Raw genomic sequence first — 21,809 nt, 5'->3', positions numbered from 1 at the left:
AATGTATCCAATGCTTAAACGGAGAAAATGTACCATTTCAAGAAAAATAGCAGCTTATTTTAAACTTGAAGCCTGGTTTTAATGCAGTGCCTATCTTTACTCTGCCTTTTTATACCCACTCATGTTACCAACCTGTTGCCAGTTAACTTAATTAGTTTCAAAATGTTCCTTCAGTTGTTTCTTTTTAGGACCACTTACTTCTCCAGGCTTTTGTTGCCGAGTAGTGTTGCTGCCATCAAATTAAAAATGAGCTAATATTTTTTCTTAAAAAGGCTACTTTATCTGCAAATCATTCCACCCTGTTTTTATTTATATTTAAAGCATTTGGAAAATTTCCTCAGTTCCTCCGTCAGATCCACCCTTACTTATGATGTCAAAAAAATATAATGGCACTGGAAAAAACGTTCAGCTCAAGGCTTCAAAGCATAGGCCCTAACATCATAGCAGCTACGGCAAAGACACTGTAACATATTTTCAATTCCTTTTCCCTGGACTTGCTTGTAGAAGGACTGGCTATGCCATTATTTCTATACAGTCTAAGGTTGGAATGAAACTTCTAGCTTGCAACTTTTAAACATAGAATAGAATAGAATAGAATAGAATAGAATAGAATTCAACTTTATTGTCATTGCACATGCACAGGTACAGGGCAACGAAATGCAGTTTGCATCCATCCAGAAGTGCTTTAGTGATATAGATATATTACAATATATATTAGCAATAATATAGATATGTGAGTATATTACAGAAATGGGTCTATGACACCAAGGTTGGTTCATTTCTACCCACTAAAACGAGAACACACCATGCTTAAAACCATGACCATGACCTTTCCCCATGACCTTTAATCTTGCCTTTTTAAAGCACACCATAGAACCAAGTCTGCCAGAGCTTATCTTTACATTTTTACATGCTGTAGTGTCATTTTCTGGAGCATTTCAAGTTGCTATTCATCAATACAATCATTATATCCTAAATTTTAATAAATGGCAAATGGCCTGTATTTGTATAGCGCTGTACTTAGTCCCTAAGGACCCTAAAGTGCTTTACACTACATTCAGTCATTCACCCATTCACACACACATTCACACACTATGTGTGCAGTACACCCAAAGTAACTGCATAAATTGCAAAAAAGTAAAATAAACTACAAAGAAATTAAAAATTAAAAATCTTTTTTTTTAACACATTTTTTCTAATAATGCATGTTATGTAAGTACAACTCCTCTGGTTCTGTCACGGTTCTGGGTCATTTTGACCCAGCATTTTCAGTTTCTTATATTTTGGTATTTTCCTGTATTATGGTTTAAATACACTGGGAATAAGGAGGGGAATGAGACACAGGAGGAGAGCACAGCTGGGAGAAATCAGACATGACGAGACCAAAAGGAAGCAACACTCAATACATTCACCTAGAACACAGACTTTCAAAGTAAAACAGGAAACATGATAGGCACAGACCAGACACTGAACTAAACCTAAGAACAAACTCTTAACCAGAATAACACTGAAACCTAGGATTATAACATTCAAAACAGGATAACTAAAGAATCAGAAAATAAACCATAATACAGAAAAATACCAAAATACAAGAAACTGAAAATGCTGGGTCATAATGACCCAGAAACGTGAGAGTTGCATATGCAAAGAATATTTAATGGGTACATGCCCTCTCCCGTGGGCTTAAAAGGTTAACTACCCCTAATAATTAACTTAGCCAAAGAACGATTCATGGGGATTACAGTGAGAGAGAAAAATGACAGAATGGGCTGTGCAGCTCGGATCTAGTTCCTGGTGCATTTTGGCAACAAGATCTAAAATGATGATCTAAAATATAATCTTAAGGTGAAAATTAAAGTTATTTCAATGTGTTTTAGGTGTTTTTAGGACAGGCATGTTGTGTTTGGGACAAAAGCGACTCACACCTGTGAAACAACAATGTATTGGTAAAAAAAAAAAATACTGGAACAAAAAAATACTGTTAGTATTACAACAAGTCAACTTTTTGGGCGACCGTGGTTCAAAGGGTTGGGAATCTCATCTTGCAGCCTCGCTTCTGTCACTCTGCCCCAGGGCAGCTGTGGCTGCAACTGTGGATTGCCTCCACCAGTGTGTGAACGTGAGAGTGAATGAATAGTGGAATTGTAAAGTGCTTTTAGTGTCTAGAAAAGCACTATATAAATGCAATCGATTATTATTATTTAGTTGTGAGCAAATTATTCAAGGAAAATCTGGAATATTCTGGAGTAATAATTTCTCTCTGGATGGATCTGTATTCAACCATAGTCTGGCCTCCAGCTGAAAAAGACAACTCCGATAGCGTGAGGATATTTTTCTCAAGGGAAAAGCACAGCTCAGCAGCAGCTGGCAACATTCTGATCATTAGCATAAGCTGAAATCTCTCTTCATTTGCCTTCCCCTTTCCCCTGCTTCATGCTTATAACATCAAGAAGGAGTGCTGAGTGAGTTTGGTGACGTTCTGCCCCCTACCAAGTTGCCCTCTTGTTTTAATGACTTCACTGCAGATTTCAGCGCATATCAGGTCTTGGATTGGTCTTTCAGACTTCTTTACACCATCAAGAAAAAAGTAGCTGCGTCATTAGTTACAATTAGAGAGTTAGAGGGCCTCTTCAAACGAATGATCATTTTCTGACCTGCAACATCTTAGTTGAGAAAAAGGTTATAAAAAGAAAAGTCATGAAGCTCACAATATTCAAACTGGATTTCCTCACTTAATTGTTAATGCTGCTTGCAGTGCTATTGCCATGCACCTTCATTGTAACCACTCCCTCAAGCTACAGGATAACGTGGAAGACAGCAGTGCTTCATTCCACCATATCAGCTGCTGTGAGACTGCAGGATCCTAGGAAACGGCCTTGTCAGGCGGAGGTTGTGGGGCAAGATAGTAATGAAGGGGAGAGACACTTTGCATGTTCTTTTTTTTGCACTATTAGAAAAGAAGGTCTGAATGATCCCCTTCTGGGCAGCGGCAGCGCAGTCATCAATCTGCAAGGTGAAATCTGGGTGAGAGAAAGTATGAAATCTACAGAACAAAGCTGCCTGAATGATTCTTCTTACTTTATGATATCAAAAACTTCACCCTTTCCCTTCTTTGCCAAGAATGAATTGATATGGGTTCAGGATATTAATGCCTCCGCTTCCCTGCATTCACACAAGTACACTTACGATGCTATTCTGCTGAATTTGTTTTTGTATCTGCTGTATTTCCTTGTTAACCCTCCCTTGAACTTCCAGCCTCATTCCAACTCATCTGAGCCTTCTCTTGCTCTTCTATCTGGGCGATCGTGGCTCAAGAGTTGGGAGTTTGCCTTGTAATCAGAAGGTTGCCGGTTCGAGCCCCGCCTTGGACAGTCTCGGTCGTTGTGTCCTTGGGCAAGACATTTCACCCGTTGCCTACTGGTGGTGGTCAGAGGGCCCGGTGGCGCCAGTGTCCGGCAGCCTCGCCTCTGTCAGTGCGCCCCAGGGTGGCTGTGGCTACAATGTAGCTTGCCATCACCAGTGTGTGAATGTGTGGATGACTGGATATGTAAAGCGCTTTGGGGTCCTTAGGGACTAGTAAAGCGCTATATAAATACAGGCCATTTACCATTCTAATATGTGTGGATTAGGTGTAATTCATAACGTAATCTACTCCAGGAGAACTTGGGGAAACAGCTCCCCCAGACTCATATACTGTTTAGTCATAGTTGGAATCTCAGAAAAATTCAAGACAGATCTTTTTGAATTATTGTTATTTACCAAAGAGAATAAATTCATTTTCATTTAGATTTCACTAAAGTGAATTTCACATAACTTTAAGTTCAATATATCCCACAAGGGAAGTTTATTATGGAAAAGCTTCTTTTGAAACGAACTACATCTGGTCCTTCACCATGAATGTTTGTAGTTAGAAATGTCAATGACTTCAACTGACTAAGTAAATATATTAGCTATGAGTGAATAAAGCGTTAAGAATTATCTCCCACCATAATTCCTTTGGTTCAACAAAAAAAACGTTTATTTCACTACTGGTTGGTGAGGAGTTGCAGGAAGTTGCTTGCTGTTAGGTGAAATTGGTCGTATAGAGGCTATTGCATGGGAAATCTGTTGATTTTGTAGTTTGTATGGAAGACAGTGATGTGTCTGCAACTTGTTAACTATTCCCTAAGCTGTTGTGAAACTGCAAAGAGTGCAATGCAGACTGGGTACAAAGTAAAAGTTGAAATACTTTTGGTTTTAGCTGTGATGCACATTTGACTTTGAAGTGAATCGTCTCAGTTTCCAGTTTGTGCCACAGCCCTCAAAGTTACACAGCTGCTTGGAGAGCACTTGGCAGGTGTTTGAAGGGTCTACCATGCAGTTGTATCTTTGTGACTTTTTTGGCCCTTGACCTCCAGTAACCACTTGCCAGTCCATCAGGGATTACACATTTTTTCCCCATTGAACAGAGGTTGTCAGAGCGTCACGAACTAGTCTCTACGCCAGTGTGACTGAGGCCTAACTGAACCACACCCATACCCACCCCTTCAAACAGGCCAGGCGACGGCAAATATGTTTGGGCACAGTTGGATTACCTTGCATGAGTACACCTTAAATGAATATTACGCTTTAGAACTTTCAGGTCCCTTCCAGATTGTTTTTTGTGTGTTTCCATAAAACTCTCCAGCCTTGTTTTTCTGTCTCTTTGCTTAGATTACTTGTTTTTGCCACAACCTTTACCCTACCATCTGGTTTTGTTTGCCTGACAACCTGCCACACCGTCTTTAAATGCCTTCTGTTTTTCTGTTGGTTTATTTATTTTTGATAAACCACATTTAAATTGCCAGCTTACTTTATTCTGCAATTGATCCCCCATTTTTAGAGTCCTGAGACTTTCTTTGTTTTTTTGCAGTGAGAGGTCAATTTTTTATTCCCTTATATGTGACAGTGTAACATGTTACACTGTCACAAAGACTGCATGGAAAACATAAGCCATCATCAGTTTATTGCATGGACACTTTAATGGGGATAAATAGGACAAAAGTTGTAAACTTCCCTTGCCTTCCATCCCCAAAGGTTCTCAATTGGATTTAGATCAGGGAAACACACAGGATGGTCCGAAAGAGTGATGTTATTCTCCTGGAAGAAGTCCAGCGTTGTCCTTTTGAAAAACCCAGTCGTTACCACACAGACGAGGGCCCTCAGTCATGAGGGATGCTCTCTGAAGCATCTGGACATAGCCAGCGGCTGTTTGAAGCCCCTGCACCTCCTGAAGCTCCATTGTTCCACCGAAGGGAAAAGCTCTCCAGACCTTTATGGTGCCCACACACTATGGTGTGTAGAAAACATCTCAGGTGGGATCAGCTTGTCATGCCAGTAACGTTGGAAACCATCAGAACCATCAAGATTACATATTTTCTCATCTGAGAATAAAACTTTCTTCCACCTTTCAATGTCCCATGTTTGGTGCTCTCTAGCAACGTCCAAACACCCAGTTCTGTGGCGTTCAAGGAGACGAGGCCTTTGAAGATGTTTTTTGTTTTTGAAGCCCTTCAGTCTCAGATGCCGTCTGATGGTTATGGGGCTGCAGTCTGCACCAGTAATGTAAGGACCACCCAGTGTCATGATGGACAGCCAACTGGATCCTCCGGCTCAGTGCTGGTGAAATTTTTGGGGGTCTTCCACTTCACTTTTTTGTTCCATAAGCCTCAGGATCATTTAAGAAGTCCCAAATGACTTTCTTACTGCGTCCGACCTCAGCAGTGATGGCGCACTGTGAGAGACCCTGCTTATGCAGTTCAACAACCGACCACACATTTTTTTTTTGCCTTTGCTATCAATACGTCAGTGTAACTATCTGACAGAAAATGACAATGCACAGATTTGGCCTTTTAAAGGGATGTGGTCCTAAACTATTGATCAGCTGTAAAACAGCCTCCCATATGGAAAAGAAATGGTAAAAACTTATATGTGATTACTCATGAAAGTGGCCACTTTCTCATTACTTTCATACATTGTTTTAGTAAGTATCCAAAACATACAAGTTTCATTATATAATTTTTCAAGGGATCTTATATCTGTTTTCACTCTTATATGCTTTTCATACAAGTTTCACACAAGACAGATACAAACTTTATAAGATTTATATATATCTTTTCCATATGGGCTGTCTCAGTTTAAGCGTTGAGTTCATTAAACTGCATGCTCAAAAAATGTTTTGTCTCACTCTCATGTCTTTTTATTGCATGTTGAAGCTCTGCTTGGAACCTTGCTAAGATCCAACCATGCAAAATATGATTTGTTGCCATTTTTCAAGAGGTCTTAAACTTTTGATCGGGACTGTACATAGCTACAAAGCTGCATTCACGAAATATAACCACAGAAAAATGGTGACTGTTTGAATTGCAAATGTGAAAAGTTTTGCACTGTGTAACCTACAATAATCACCCAGACACATACAGTATGTCAACTGCCTCTGAAATATTTAACCTAAAGAAATAAAAGTAACCCAGAATTCCTACAAGCAATCTGATAAATGAGCAGCATGTGGATTTATAAGGTTACTGTCACCTTGTGGCTATGCCTTACATCTTAGAATTTGAAAGCTATTGGTATTATACTGTTCACTTTATCAAACTGCTGTAGAAACAGAGCTCATTTCATACCGTTACATGCATACTGAAAATGATGATGACTTTAAAGAAAGTAATATAAGCACTGAGCTACTATAAAATCACAAGGTACAAAAGGGGAATCTATATACTGTATGCGTCCACTGCAACCTCATGAAAACAGAAAATATAGCCACAACAGCACATGCAAATTAAAAACCTGTTTAGGAGGAATTTGGTTTTAGATTTTAAAACCTTAGAAACGTAATACTCAATACTAGAAATAACAAACCACTAAAAAGATCAAAGTATGAGTACCGCAGTATAACAGCTAAATAGCATTATAGACAGTATTCTAATCTCAACTCTTTATATTATGTGACAAAAGGACATGCAATATTTTCTTAGTTTAAAAAACTTTTTAGAGGGAAATTTATTTAACTTAACCTCAGTATAACTTTCCAACACATTTTGAATATTAAACCAATACTAATATAGTATTTTTATGGCTAAAGAGAAAGATGTAAAAAGAAAAAAGTAAAGTCTTTCAAAGATAGCAAATCAAACTGTCAGGTTTTGTGTCGTGGCGAGGAAGAAAGAAGCCAAACGCAGGACTCGCAGGTAGGTGAAGACTGGGAATTTATTATGATGAGCGGATGAAACAGGACATGAAACGGAGGGCTGACTGAACGGAGATAGCTGGCTGAACTGAAAAGATAGAACTGGCTGGCTGGACTGGAAACACGTATGGCGTAGACAACATCAACATCAATGACACGACAAAGAACTGGAGGAAACTGAGGACTTAAACACACAGACTGATGTGGATGATAATGAGAGACCGGTGAGTACACAGCTGAACATAATCTGGCTAACGACATGAGAGACGAGCTGATACGGGAAAAACAGGAAGTGAGAACAACATTGATGTGGCAAAATAAACTGAACATGAACAAACTGAAATCACTGGGTCAATGACCCAGGAACACAAACACTGTCCACTGAGCCCAATACTGCATATGAGTGGTGAAATAAAACCCCAAAACAGCAATTAGATGAGCCAAAGTACTTTAAAAACTAGCCAGCCTCCCTTAATCATATGCTTACATGATCTCTAATCATTGACATCCCTGATGTGTGCAGGAAATGGCATGTCTGGCAAGGTTCTCAAAATATTCAAAATTAAATCATGGAATAAAATATTTGTAAAAATTAGACATCCAAATGTGAAACTACATAACTGATTGTGGAAAAACACAACACTACGAGAGGTGTTCTGTCTCCTGAATGCAAAGGCGGATTTTGTGCAGGCACACAGCTACTGGAGGTTAATGGAGCACTATGGACAGAATAGCTGTTTGGTCTTGGTGTGCAGTCTGCAGACTTTAGATACACAGGTATGAAGAGAGAAGAAGAATGGTTTGGCCAACCAATTATTGGATGTAAGTGCACAGATCTCAACTGAGCAGCTGATGGTAAACAGTGTTATGTCATAACTTTTTGTGTGGGGTCCATTTTCTTTTCCAAGATGATTTGTGGGACAATTATGAGTTCACATGTGTCTGAAAATGTGTTTTTATGAGAGCAAGTGAAGACTGGAGTTGAAATACCTTAGATCAACCATCCAAAGCAATGAATAGTGCACAAGTCAGTTAAAGGAGCGAGGGCAGGCAGGGATGGAGAAGAGTGGGGTGATTTGTGACAGAAGTAGCAAGAGTGAAAAGGAAAGTTTACAAGACAGCAGTGAAACCTGCTGTGATGTATGGTTTGAAGATGGTGACACTGACAAAAAGACAGGGGGCAGAGCTGGAGGTGGCAGAGATTAAGATGTTAAGGTTTTAAGGAGAAGGGATAGTGTGTACAGGGAGTGCAGAATTATTAGGCAAGTTGTATTTTTGAGGAATAATTTTATTATTGAACAACAACCATGTTCTCAATGAACCCAAAAAACTCATTAATATCAAAGCTGAATGTTTTTGGAAGTAGTTTTTAGTTTTAGCTATTTTAGGGGGATATCTGTGTGTGCAGGTGACTATTACTGTGCATAATTATTAGGCAACTTAACAAAAAACAAATATATACCCATTTCAAACATTTATTTTTACCAGTGAAACCAATATAACATCTCCACATTCACAAATATACATTTCTGACATTCAAAAACAAAACAAAAACAAATCAGCGACCAATATAGCCACCTTTCTTTGCAAGGACACTCAAAAGCCTGCCATCCATGGATCCTGTCAGTGTTTTGATCTGTTCACCATCAACATTGCGTGCAGCAGCAACCACAGCCTCCCAGACACTGTTCAGAGAGGTGTACTGTTTTCCCTCCTTGTAAATCTCACATTTGATGATGGACCACAGGTTCTCAATGGGGTTCAGATCAGGTGAACAAGGTGGCCATGTCATTAGTTTTTCTTCTTTTATACCCTTTCTTGCCAGCCACGCTGTGGAGTACTTGGACGCGTGTGATGGAGCATTGTCCTGCATGAAAATCATGTTTTTCTTGAAGGATGCAGACTTCTTCCTGTACCACTGCTTGAAGAAGGTGTCTTCCAGAAACTGGCAGTAGGACTGGGAGTTGAGCTTGACTCCATCCTCAACCCGAAAAGGCCCCACAAGCTCATCTTTGATGATACCAGCCCAAAGCAGTACTCCACCTCCACCTTGCTGGCGTCTGAGTCGGACTGGAGCCCTCTGCCCTTTACCAATCCAGCCACGGGCCCATCCATCTGGCCCATCAAGACTCACTCTCATTTCATCAGTCCATGAAACCTTAGAAAAATCAGTCTTGAGATATTTCTTGGCCCAGTCTTGACGTTTCAGCTTGTGTGTCTTGTTCAGTGGTGGTCGTCTTTCAGCCTTTCTTACCTTGGCCATGTCTCTGAGTATTGCACACCTTGTGCTTTTGGGCACTCCAGTGATGTTGCAGCTCTGAAATATGGCCAAACTGGTGGCAAGTGGCATCTTGGCAGCTGCACGCTTGACTTTTCTCAGTTCATGGGCAGTTATTTTGCGCCTTGGTTTTTCCACACGCTTCTTGCGACCCTGTTGACTATTTTGAATGAAACGCTTGATTGTTCGATGATCACGCTTCAGAAGCTTTGCAATTTTGAGACTGCTGCATCCCTCTGCAAGATATCTCACTATTTTTGACTTTTCTGAGCCTGTCAAGTCCTTCTTTTGACCCATTTTGCCAAAGGAAAGGACGTTGCCTAATAATTATGCACACCTGATATAGGGTGTTGATGTCATTAGACCACACCCCTTCTCATTACAGAGATGCACATCACCTAATATGCTTAATTGGTAGTAGGCTTTCGAGCCTATACAGCTTGGAGTAAGACAACATGCATGAAGAGGATGATGTGGACAAAATACTCATTTTCCTAATAATTCTGCACTCCCTGTACATCACACAGAGGATGTTGAGAGAAAGACCACAGAGACCATTCACAGATGCAGTGAAGGAGGACATGCAGAGGGTTGGTGTGACAGAGGAGGATGCTAGGAATAAGGTGAGAGAGAGCCAGATGATTGGCTACCCCAAAAGAAAAATAAGTAGAAAAGACTGATGAAGTGTGGAAAAAATAAGGGGCGGCAGTTTTTTTGTAAATTCTAACTTCTAAGAGCTTGCATTTCTTGTCATAACAATTTCCATCGCACACAGAAGTGTGTGAAGACATTTGTAGTATGCACCAAATTTTATCAGGTTTATTTTTTTATTTATTCGAGGTATCTGAGGTTGGCCAGATGAGTATAAGTGTTGTTAGTTTTTACCTTTACAGTTGACTTTGCTTTGAAATTACAGAGTTGATAGCCTCTAACACAATTTCTTCAGCACATTGCCTTTTCTCCACATCTCAATAAGTGACTCAGTTTCACACTAAGTGATATAGGAGTGTCTACAGTTACTCATCAATAAATATGGGAGCAGAAATCAGGCTCATGCACATACAAACATTTCCACAATGGCAGAGAAAAAAAAAAGGACCAGGCATAAAGACGATGAAATGAAGGTATATGCACATTCTGCATTTGTGCATGGACACAATTTTCTTGTTGGAGACGTGGGCAAGAAATACAGCGATAAAAGCCAAAACAAACTGGTCAGAGTAAAAATAACTGGTGTATCAAAAAGGGATGACTTTGAGCAGAACGAAATGTAAAAGGCTGAAAATGCAAAGAAAACGTTCTGACTGAGAGGAAAGGCATTCTTGGATCACAGCGGTGCATGGCTGCAATGCTTAGGATAATGAGCCAGAAAAGCAACAGGAGATGTTTGAAGTGAATTGAGGAAGAGCGAGAAGAAGAAAAGAAGGAAAGATGGCTCTGTAAGTGGCTCCCACTGTAGTACCAGTTAGCTGCTTTCTTGTGGGAGAAGAGAATGCATGGGAAAAGAGAAAGAAATAAGGCAGGGAAAAGCAAAGGAGACGTGTTTGGGGGAATTGAAAGAAGGATGTAAACACAGGGAGAGCAAGGGATGATTAACAGAGGAAAACAGGAAAAAGAAACAGAATTAACAGAATTTAGCTGTATTTATTTATTGAGCAAATAAATGGATGAATTCATCATTAATCACCCATAATTAGGGCAAATGCACTTATGTTTTTCAGATGCATATTGTATGAGCCATTCACCAGGCTGGAGTCGCACTTTGTCACCCGTTCAAGCGTTTGCAAGGTGCAGCTGTCTAATCATTGCATATGCATTTAAAGGAGGATCACACCAACAGCACCAAGGCGATTATGTATTCCCTCTGATTTAGTGAGGTCACAGTATTTGTGGCAGTTTTGCAGACAGATTCTCCGCCTTTGAAATGAAGGCAATGAAAACATCACAGTGGGGGTTTAAAGGAGTAACAAGGAAGAATGCAGCGGGAAATGAAAAATGCTTTTAAGACAGGCTTGCATGTAACTGGGAAATATTCATGGAAACAAAAATTAGACAATATCTAACATGAGCAGTCTGACATGAGTCTCTGTGCATCCAGATTAGTTTGTGATACTTTTGGAGAACACGATCTCCTAATTTTTCCAGTTTCAGTTTGGTTTGCATGAAAATGATACATAATGTCCTGCTTTTTTGTATCTTTAATGATATAGAATCCTTCTGCAGTTCAGCTAATTACTTTTAATTTGTGGCACGCCTAATGTCTGGTGATTTCCATCCATCCATCTTCATCCGCTTTATCCGGGGCCAGGTAACGGGGCCAGCAGCCTAAGCAGAGAAGCCCAGACCTCCCTCTCCCCAGCCACCTCCTCCAGCTTATCCGGGGGAACACCAAGGCGTTCCCAGGCCAACCAAGATATATAATCTCTCCAGCGTGTCCTGGGTCTGCCCTGGGGCCTCCTCCCGGTGGGACATGCCTGGAACACCGCGCCCAGGAGGCGCCCAGGAGGCATCCTTGTCAGATGCCCAAACCACCTCAGCTGGTTCCTTTCGATGTGGAGCAGCAGCGGCTCTACTCTGAGCCCCTCCTGGATGGCTGAACTTCTCACCCTATCTCTAAGGGAGAGGCCAGCCACCCTTCGGAGGAAGCTCATTTCCGCCGCTTGTATCCGCGATCTCGTTCTTACGGTCACTACCCACAGCTCGTGGCCATAGGTGAGGGAGGGACGTAGATCGACCGGTAAATTGAGAGCTTCGCTTTTACACTCAGCTCTCTCTTCACCGTGACGGACCGTCTGTTGATCTCCGGCTCCCTTCTCCCATCACTCGCGAACAAGACCCCGAGATACTTGAACTCCTCCACTTGGGGCAGGAACTCATCCCTGACCCGGAGTGGGCACTCCACCCTTTTCCGGCTGAGAACCATGGCCTCAGATTTGGAGGTCATTTTGTCTGGTAATTTTTTTTAATGCAAATCTGTACATTACCGTGTGTAATTCTGCTCAAAAACCTTTAAATAACCTAACCAAACCAAACCATAATGTCCCTGCTAATTACTAAGATGCAAAGAAATTTGAACTGTGAATTAAACCACAATACAGGGCAGCTGAATGTCTCTTTAGTTAAAGACATGCAGCTGCAACTTTAATCATCTAAATCCCCAACATTTGGTAAGTACTACTACTGCAATAAATGATACTTTGGTTTACAGTTTTTAATTGGGTTAAAATAATAAAAAACAAGAAGCTCTGGATAAAAATGGACATTGCCACATCGGCCCAGACATGTTGCTATTTCCTAATTCTGCTTGGCTGAACAGCCCGCATCCTTTAGGGAATCTTTTCTCTTGAATTCTAGCATCGTGTGTTTTCACAAGGCACTATCACGCTTTTGTCTGCACTGAAAAAAAAAAGAGGTGCTGGAGTTTAGATAACAAAACTGTCTGGGTCTATGATAGAAACGAAAAGTACTAGAAACTTAAAAGGCTGGAGGGGTTTAACCCAGTGACCCAGTTGTCTAAGACACAAGAAATCTCTGTTTTGAGTCCAAGCACAGAATGTTACGTGACATTTAGGCTCCCTCTTTTCTTATGTTTCCTCTCATCCTTTAATGTGCTCTGGTGGCTCCAGCTGTGGAAAATGTGTCTTTGCATCACAACAAACAAACAGAAAATAAATCTAAGATTTATGTTTGACAGAATTAAGAAGGCTCTGGGAGAAAGAGGCATCTTCATGCCCTAAAATAAAACCACAGAGTAAATTTACAGCCGCTTTCTTTTGGAAAAAACAGCCAGTGTTGTTGTTTCTTCTGTGATGTTTGTGAATGTGCATAATGAATCTTGGGTGAGTCTTTAATTTTCAATATGCCAACCAAATTGCTTATCTTTCCCTTTCCTTCCAGCCACAATTGATCACATCTTTATGCTTTAACTGGTATTCCAATAAAAATATCACATTTTTCTACTTGCTTTGCAGACCACAGCCTGTAATTTAAAAAGCTTCCTCTCTGATTTTTATGTCTTTCATTTGTCGTATACTGCAATGTTAGTGCCACTACTCTATTTCACATCACGTACTCCTAGACATCCTGAGGGAGCTCAAACTAGACTCACTCCTTCCCACTGAAAAGCCAGCTGAGGTGGTTTGGGTATATGATCGGGATGTCTCCCTTTGTGGGCATGCCCAAAGGGAGGAGGCCCCGCAGTATAGACCCAGAACTCGCTGGTGAGATTATATATCTTGTCTGACCTGGGAGTGCCTCGTGTTCCCTTAGCAGGACTGAAAACGTCATAAGAAGAAAGAGCATCTCGAATAACATGATTCACAGATTTATATTATCCATGTAATTATCCTTAGTGTTTGTTATTTTTTATTTGTATATCCAGCTCTTGTTTTGCTAAGTGTTTTTTTCTTTTTATTGTGCCTGCTTGTGTTTCCCTCTGTCTGGCTTTTCCCTTCCAGTTTTCTGCTCTCATTACTGCCTGATTTAGTTTACAGACTCCTTACTGTCCTTCCCTCCATGTGTGTTTGCTTTTAGTCTGTCTCAACCTTTGTCAGATTGTTGTTGGATATCTCACGTTTTCTCTCGCTTACTCTTTTCTCATTTTGAGACATTTTTTTCCTGCCATCAGTGTGCAGCGCTTTGCATCTTTTAATTTAAGTGACTTTCTGACTCCACTCAAGTGCACTCTGGTTCTCTGTCTCTCTTTGGGTTGAACAATCTCTTCAACACGACTGATAATTTTTATGTATTTTTCCATTACGTACTTACTTGTTACTGCTGATTGCTTTATCATAACCAATCGGAGATAAACACCAGTGAGTGGACAACATTCTTCTTTAAGCTCTTCTCTCATTTCATTTATGGTCATTTAACTTCTAATTTGTTTGGGGGCTGGTCTTTTTTATGAAGCGTTGAAGCGTAAGACTTTTTTCCTGTTTCCGTTTAAAAGAAACAGACTGACTCGTATTCTGTGGATGTGAATGCACAGGGACACTAACACTGAACAGTGACACTACCATACAAACAGAAACCTAGACTGACACTGACACACTGAAGCGGACCCCTGTTTACTTGTTCAACATTTGAGCAATTGTTTTACAGTATGCATACAAAAAGGCATGGTCAAAGATGAAGTAGTCCAAAGTCTGCAAGTTTTATGAATGAATCAATGTGAAATACCTTCGTGGTTCCAGGTGTCAATGTGTGCTCCATGTGAGTGTGGAGGAAACAGGTCACACAGACCCAAAGCACAATTTTTTTTTCAGAAAATTTAAAGTTCTGCCAGGTAAACAAGCTAAAAACAGCATGATTCTGCTCGTCTAACCTTAACCTCCAGTGGTAGGCCAACACTGTAAAGGTTGCACTGAGGGAAGTGCTAGAGGAAAGGTCATGAGATTCATGCACTTTCATGGTTTATCTCAATGCAAAAATAGAACAAGAAATGAAGTCAAGCCACAAGTATCTACAGTATAAAACTATTGTGATCAGTGCATAGAATTAGAACAAGGGTTCATGCTCTTCAGATCAGCAAAATACATGTCCTGATATCATTATCAAAAAAGAGAGATAAAAATATGGAGATAATAAAACTGGAAAAGTTGATGAAGAATGAGGAAAAATAACATCTCTGTGGATAATATAACAAATAAGTGGATGTTCAAAGTTTTAGTGTGGATAGACTCACGCTGTAAAGGATGTCCACCCAGCCCTCCATGGTAATGCACTGGAAGACTGTAAGCACTGCGAAAAGGATGTTGTCGAAGTTGGTAATACCAAAGTTGGGTCCGGTCCAGTACACTTTACACTCGCTCCCACTGGGACAGGTCCTCGCTGGGGGCTCATTACCACAAGGCCAGTCAGCTGTTCTCTCATCTGACCAAAAGAGAGATACAGAGAGAAAGGAAAATGATTCTGCCAGCCTGTTTAAATCTACTAGACATATACAGCATAGGCTTGTTCCTGCACTTGTGTGCGTAACCAACCAGTGTTATCCCAATGTTTCCAAAATGTTTCACATTCTTCCAAAAAGTCCAACCATCTACTCCTAATCAGTCATCGTTCATGGCTACAACACTTACAAAGAAAAATACACCACAGGTCCATTAGTCACATCTGTGTCATAGTCTGCGTGAGCAGCTGGGTGTGGCCTGTGTGGATCCCTGCCTCCTGTACCCACCTTGCTGCGGGCCTACCATCCACTCACCCCAGCAGCACACCTGGAGTTCATTCTGGGCAATCAAGGGAGGGTATTTAGGCCAGTTCACCAACCCACCTAAGTTGGTAACAGCCTCTAGCTCAAGAGCCAAGTTCCTTGTTTGCTTACCTTGTCGGCGGGTCTCCTGCTCTGCCAGCCTGCTATGGCACAACACCACCACTAAGGTTCACCTTTTGGATTCTGGACACAAACCCTCTCAGTATTCTCAGTCACACTCCAGTATCACCAACCGCACTACCTGCCTGCCTTCACCACCCCACGCAGGGGCCTAGGAAACTCAGGTCAGACCTCCTAAACACTCCTCTGCCACCCACTCGGACCTCTGCCTCAGCCTCCTCCTACCCAAGTAAGGCAGTCCATTTCAGTATTCACTATAATCTCTGGCCCAACCCATGCACCCACTAACACCATTTCTCTCTCTCTCCCTTTAGTGTGCACCGTGAGCACCACGCCACCAGTCACTGCTTATGTAATGTACCTCGGGCTGCCACACTAGGATTCTCTGCCTTGTAATGAATTGTGTATGAAGTCAAGTTTCTAGGTTTTTGTTTCGCCACCACACTAGTGTCCACCCACTAACCATTATATTGTGTATAACGCCATGCTAAGGTCCCTGGTTTGTCTCTCCTTGTTTTCCCTGTGTTGTTGTAAATAAAACTTCTTTAGTTCAACTATTCTGCCTCCGCACTTGAGTGCAGTTCTGGTACAGGCCTCTGGCCCCCTTGACAATCTGCTCCAACCCACATTCACTGGTTTTCTCAGGTGAGGACCACTGACCTAGTAACCTGTAACTCTGAGTCAAGCTGCAGCCTCATGCTTTCAATCACTGCACAAAGCTCGGGTCCACAGGTGAAGGTCAGTCCAACAATCATCTTGGGAATTACAAGCTTGGCTCTCTGGCTTGGCTCACTTTAAAAGAATGACGCTATCATTGCAGCTGAGGCACTTAACTAGCAGCAAATCTTTTAGCTCCTCATCTATACTGATGACACCATAGCTCGACCTACATCTGTAAAATAGATTTCTTGTATCTTCTTTAACTTAACAGAAAAGAAGATGGCACAGATGAACTTGGGACATCCTTTCTTGTAAGTCAGGTCAGGATATTTTCCATTGATGTCCTTTCTAACATGTAGCACGCAACAGGAAAAGGCTTCAGACACATTGGCACTATTAGAAATATAGCATGTTGTTTATATAATAAGGCTGCTTGGATGGAGCAAAGAGGAGGCAGCACATATGATGGGTGCAGCAGTGAATGCACTGAACAATGAGCTGCACCGTCACACAGAGTTTATGGTAGGGAGAAGTCAGGTTAAACACCACCTTTGCTGATTGATGTTGAGAAATGAGTGAAAATAGCTGTAATGAAATATAAGAATGATGTTTTACGGACTTTTATTTCATTTTCTAATCTTTTCTTTGCATCACCACCAGCGCCTGGCCAAAGCCAGAGAAACTTAGATGATGGTGTCAGGAGATTCATCAAGAAAATGTGCATTGCATGATCACTAAAAGAAACACAACTCAATAACAACTGTTTTATTGTGGATATAAACAGAAATAATTGATACGCAGAGCAGTAAAAAACAACAACAAATAAAGTACTTCAATGCACTTGAACTGTTTATGTTTTGTATGGAAAGAATTCAGATATCATCAAATCAAGCAAACTGCAATTTGTGTGCTTTCACTTGAAGCTCTGAATCTACACCATCTCTGTAATTGCATCAGCTGCCAGAACACTGTAAACCATCCTGCTGGATAAGCATGATTTAGTCGTATTCTGCATTCAGTTTCCCTTGGATGTCAGAGCTGGGAGTAACGTCACTCCTGAGTTCAGTGCTTTCCAGTGGTAAGCTGGAAAAGCTCGGATAAACAAAATTTGTTTTGCTCCTTTGTGAAGTAGAAACTTTCATGCATCGCTAGCATTACAGCATAATGCCTACTTTTGTTGCGCTTGAAAACACCACCACAGCATGTTCATGGGAAGAATCTCATCAGTATTCTATGTGTGGCTTGTTTAACGACTCAGCAGCACAGATTATATATTTTAGAGTTTTACTACATGCACTGCTGCCATCTCGGATTGTAAATTTGAACTTGGTGAGCTCTATATATTTTATATATCTGAAATGAATGTTGTAAAATAATTTTTTCCAACCTGCCGTGGAAGCTGTCTAACAAAGGAATGGAATCTTTTCTGGGATTCTCAAAGTGACAAACAATAATATTGGTGTACATGACAGGCTGCAGAAAGTTTGGTTAAAGGATGTGCTGGCACACATGTCAGCAGATGGAAACTAGAATAAAGAATAAATACTCTGAGTATAACAGATGCCTTGTGCTTCCAGAGTTTCATGAGGCGTAGTGGCTGATCACAAGTCGAGCCAAGTTTTAACGATGATTTGCAGAGCCAGATTGCAAAGCCAACATCCCCCTGGTGTCACTCCAGTGAAATGTGTCCTTTCCTTCCCACTGACAGGTGCTGTGTCAGCTGGACTCAGTGTTTACAGGTGATATGGGACCCCTCTGAGGTCTTCATTTTCTTTGGCTGGCTACACTTCTTCAGTTTTATAAGAAATGATAACCTTAAATAGCATGTTATTATTTAAAACAAGTCAGATGGCATATATACACTCAACAAAAATATAAACGCAAAACCTTTGTTACTGCTCCCATTCCCCATGGGATGGACGTAGAGACCTAAAATTCATTCCAGATACACAATATAACCATCCCTCCCAAACAGTGGTCACAAATCAGTCCAAATGTGTGGTAGTGGGCACATCTGCTATATTGAGATAATCCATCCCACCTCACAGGTGTGCCACATCAGGATGCTGATCTGACATCATGAGTAGTGCACAGGTGTACCTCAGACTGCCCACAACAAAAGGCCACCCTGGAATGTGCAGTTTTTTTGCGCTATTGGGGGTCTGGGGACCCAGAACCGGTCAGTATCTGGTGTGACCACCATTTGCCTCATGCAGTACAACACATCGCCGCATGGAGTCTATCAGATTGTCAATTGTGGCCTGTGGAATGTTGGTCCACTCCACTTCAATGGCTGTGCGAGGTTGTTGGATATTCGTGGGAACTGGTACACGCTGTCGTATACGCCGGTCAAGCACATCCCGAACATGCTCAATGGGTGACATGTCCGGTGAGTATGCTGGCCATGCAAGAACTGGGACATTCTCAGCTGCCATCTGCCCTGAACAATGTGAACCATGATTCATCCGTGAAGCGCACACCTCTCCAACGTGCCAGACGCCATCGAATGTGAGCATTTGCCCACACAAGTCTGTTACGGCGACGAGCTGGAGTCAGGTCAAGACCCCGATGAGGACGACAGGCATGCAGTTGAGCGTCCCTGAGATGGTTTCTGACAGTTTGGGCAGAAATTGTTTGGTTGTGCAAACCAATTGTTCCAGCAGCTGTCTGGGTGGCTGGTCTCAGACGATCTTGGAGGTGAACCTGCTGGATGTGGAGGTCCTGGGCTGGTGTGGTTACACGAGGTCTGCGGTTGTGAGGCCGGTTGGATGTGCTGCCATATTCTCTGAAACGCCTGTGGAGACGGCTTATGGTTGAGAAATGAACATTCAATGCACGGGCGACAGATCTGGTTGACATTCCTGCTGTCAGCATGCCAATTGCACGCTCCCTCATTGCTTGTGGCATCTGTGGCATTTTGCTGTGAGACAAAACTGCACATTCCAGGGTGGCCTTTTGTTGTGGGCAGTCTGAGGTACACCTGTGCACTACTCATGATGTCAGATCAGCATCCTGATGTGGCACACCTGTGAGGTGGGATGGATTATCTCAATATAGCAGATGTGCCCACTACCACACATTTGGACTGATTTGTGACCACTGTTTGGGAGGGATGGTTATATTGTGTATCTGGAATGAATTTTAGGTCTCTACGTCCATCCCATGGGGAATGGGAGCAGTAACAAAGGTGTTGCGTTTATATTTTTGTTGAGTGTATATATATACAGTGGGGCAAAAAAGTATTTAGTCAGCTACCGATTGTGCAAGTTCCCCCACCTAAAATGATGACAGAGGTCAGTAATTTGCACCAGAGGTACACTTCAACTGTGAGAGACAGAATGTGAAAAAAAAATCCATGAATCCACATGGTAGGATTTGTAAAGAATTTATTCATAAATCAGGGTGGAAAATAAGTATTTGGTCAATAACAAAAATACAACTCAATACTTTGTAACATAACCTTTGTTGGCAATAACAGAGGTCAAACGTTTACTATAGGTCTTTACCAGGTTTGCACACACAGTAGCTGGTATTTTGGTCCATTCCTCCATGCAGATCTTCTCGAGAGCAGTGATGTTTTGGGGCTGTCGCCGAGCAACACGGACTTTCAACTCCCGCCACAGATTTTCTATGGGGTTGAGGTCTGGAGACTGGCTAGGCCACTCCAGGACTTTCAAATGCTTCTTACGGAGCCACTCCTTTGTTGCCCGGGCGGTGTGTTTTGGATCATTGTCATGTTGGAAGACCCAGCCTCGTTTCATCTTCAAAGTTCTCACAGATGGAAGGAGGTTTTGGCTCAAAATCTCACGATACATGGCCCCATTCATTCTGTCCTTAACACGGATCAGTCGTCCTGTCCCCTTGGCAGAAAAACAGCCCCATAGCATGATGTTTCCACCCCCATGCTTCACAGTAGGTATGGTGTTCTTGGGATGCAACTTAGTATTCTTCTTCCTCCAAACACGACGAGTTGAGTTTATACCAAAAAGTTCTACTTTGGTTTCATCTGACCACATGACATTCTCCCAATCCTCTGCTGTATCATCCATGTGCTCTCTGGCAAACTTCAGACGGGCCTGGACATGCACTGGCTTCAGCAGCGGAACACGTCTGGCACTGCGGGATTTGATTCCCTGCCGTTGTAGTGTGTTACTGATGGTGACCTTTGTTACTTTGGTCCCAGCTCTCTGCAGGTCATTCACCAGGTCCCCCCGTGTGGTTCTGGGATCTTTGCTCACCGTTCTCATGATCATTTTGACCCCACGGGATGAGATCTTGCGTGGAGCCCCAGATCAAGGGAGATTATCAGTGGTCTTGTATGTCTTCCATTTTCTGATGATTGCTCCCACAGTTGATTTTTTCACACCAAGCTGCTTGCCTATTGTAGATTCACTCTTCCCAGTCTGGTGCAGGTCTACAATACTTTTCCTGGTGTCCTTCGAAAGCTCTTTGGTCTTGGCCATGGCGGAGTTTGGAGTCTGACTGTTTGAGGCTGTGGACAGGTGTCTTTTATACAGATGATGAGTTCAAACAGGTGCCATTCATACAGGTAACGAGTGGGGGACAGAAAAGCTTCTTACAGAAGATGTTACAGGTCTGTGAGAGCCAGAGATTTTCCTTGTTTGAGGTGACCAAATACTTATTTTCCACCCTGATTTACGAATAAATTCTTTACAAATCCTACCATGTGGATTCATGGATTTTGTTTTCACATTCTGTCTCTCACAGTTGAAGTGTACCTCTGGTGCAAATTACTGACCTCTGTCATCATTTTAAGTGGGGGAACTTGCACAATCGGTGGCTGACTAAATACTTTTTTGCCCCACTGTATATATACGAGTATCGTTGCACCCCTAATATATATATTAGGGGGGGCAACGATACTCGTATCGATATTGAACCGTTCGATACAGTGCTTTCGGTTCGGTACGCATATGTATCGAACAATACAAAATTTTTAATTTATTTTATCAACTTTCCTTCTGACGATGCTGTCTGTGTTGAGCGCTCAGTCGATCTGTGCTCGACAGTGCAGCCTAGGCGGAGTAGTTGAACGCAGATTCACTGAGCGCAGGGCAAGCTAGCGAGACAGAAGTTAAGCTCTCCTTGCAACATGGACCTCCCCCACCCTCATTCAGATCTGGCGTTTGGAATTATTTTGGTTTTCATGTGACGTATGACCCTGAAGGTAAGCGAGTCATGGACTAAAGTAAAACAGTATGTTGGATGTGCCACGCAATGCTCAATTACATGGGTGGGAGCTAGTGTGTTAGCGCAGTTAGCTCGTTAACGTGTTGGCCGTCCAGCCCCATGCACGGGGCGATCCGCCG

The 21,809-nt window shown here is 42.0% G+C and overlaps 1 protein-coding gene across 6 annotated transcripts in view; it reads right to left on the bottom strand.

Moving 5' to 3' along the window:
• The window catches only part of LOC147325606 (putative voltage-dependent N-type calcium channel subunit alpha-1B), a 217,353-nt gene that overhangs the window by 115,761 nt on the left and 79,783 nt on the right, over nucleotides 1–21,809 (bottom strand). For all 6 annotated transcript variants that reach the window (XM_086300181.1, XM_086300176.1, XM_086300179.1 and 3 more), the window contains exon 5: nucleotides 15,172–15,359. In XM_086300181.1, coding sequence (XP_086156307.1) covers nucleotides 15,172–15,359 — 188 coding nt within the window. The remainder of the gene's footprint in view (nucleotides 1–15,171; nucleotides 15,360–21,809) is intronic.

This window comes from Aulonocara sp. 'chitande type north' Nkhata Bay, linkage group LG7, assembly GCF_057382095.1.
Source record: "Aulonocara sp. 'chitande type north' Nkhata Bay isolate Kocher_YH1m ecotype deep benthic linkage group LG7, A_spYH_male_GT1.1, whole genome shotgun sequence".
In the NCBI taxonomy this organism is placed as follows: Eukaryota; Metazoa; Chordata; class Actinopteri; order Cichliformes; family Cichlidae; genus Aulonocara; species Aulonocara sp. 'chitande type north' Nkhata Bay.
Note: the sequence above shows the minus strand (reverse complement) of the source record. Positions and strands in the feature narration are given on the sequence as shown.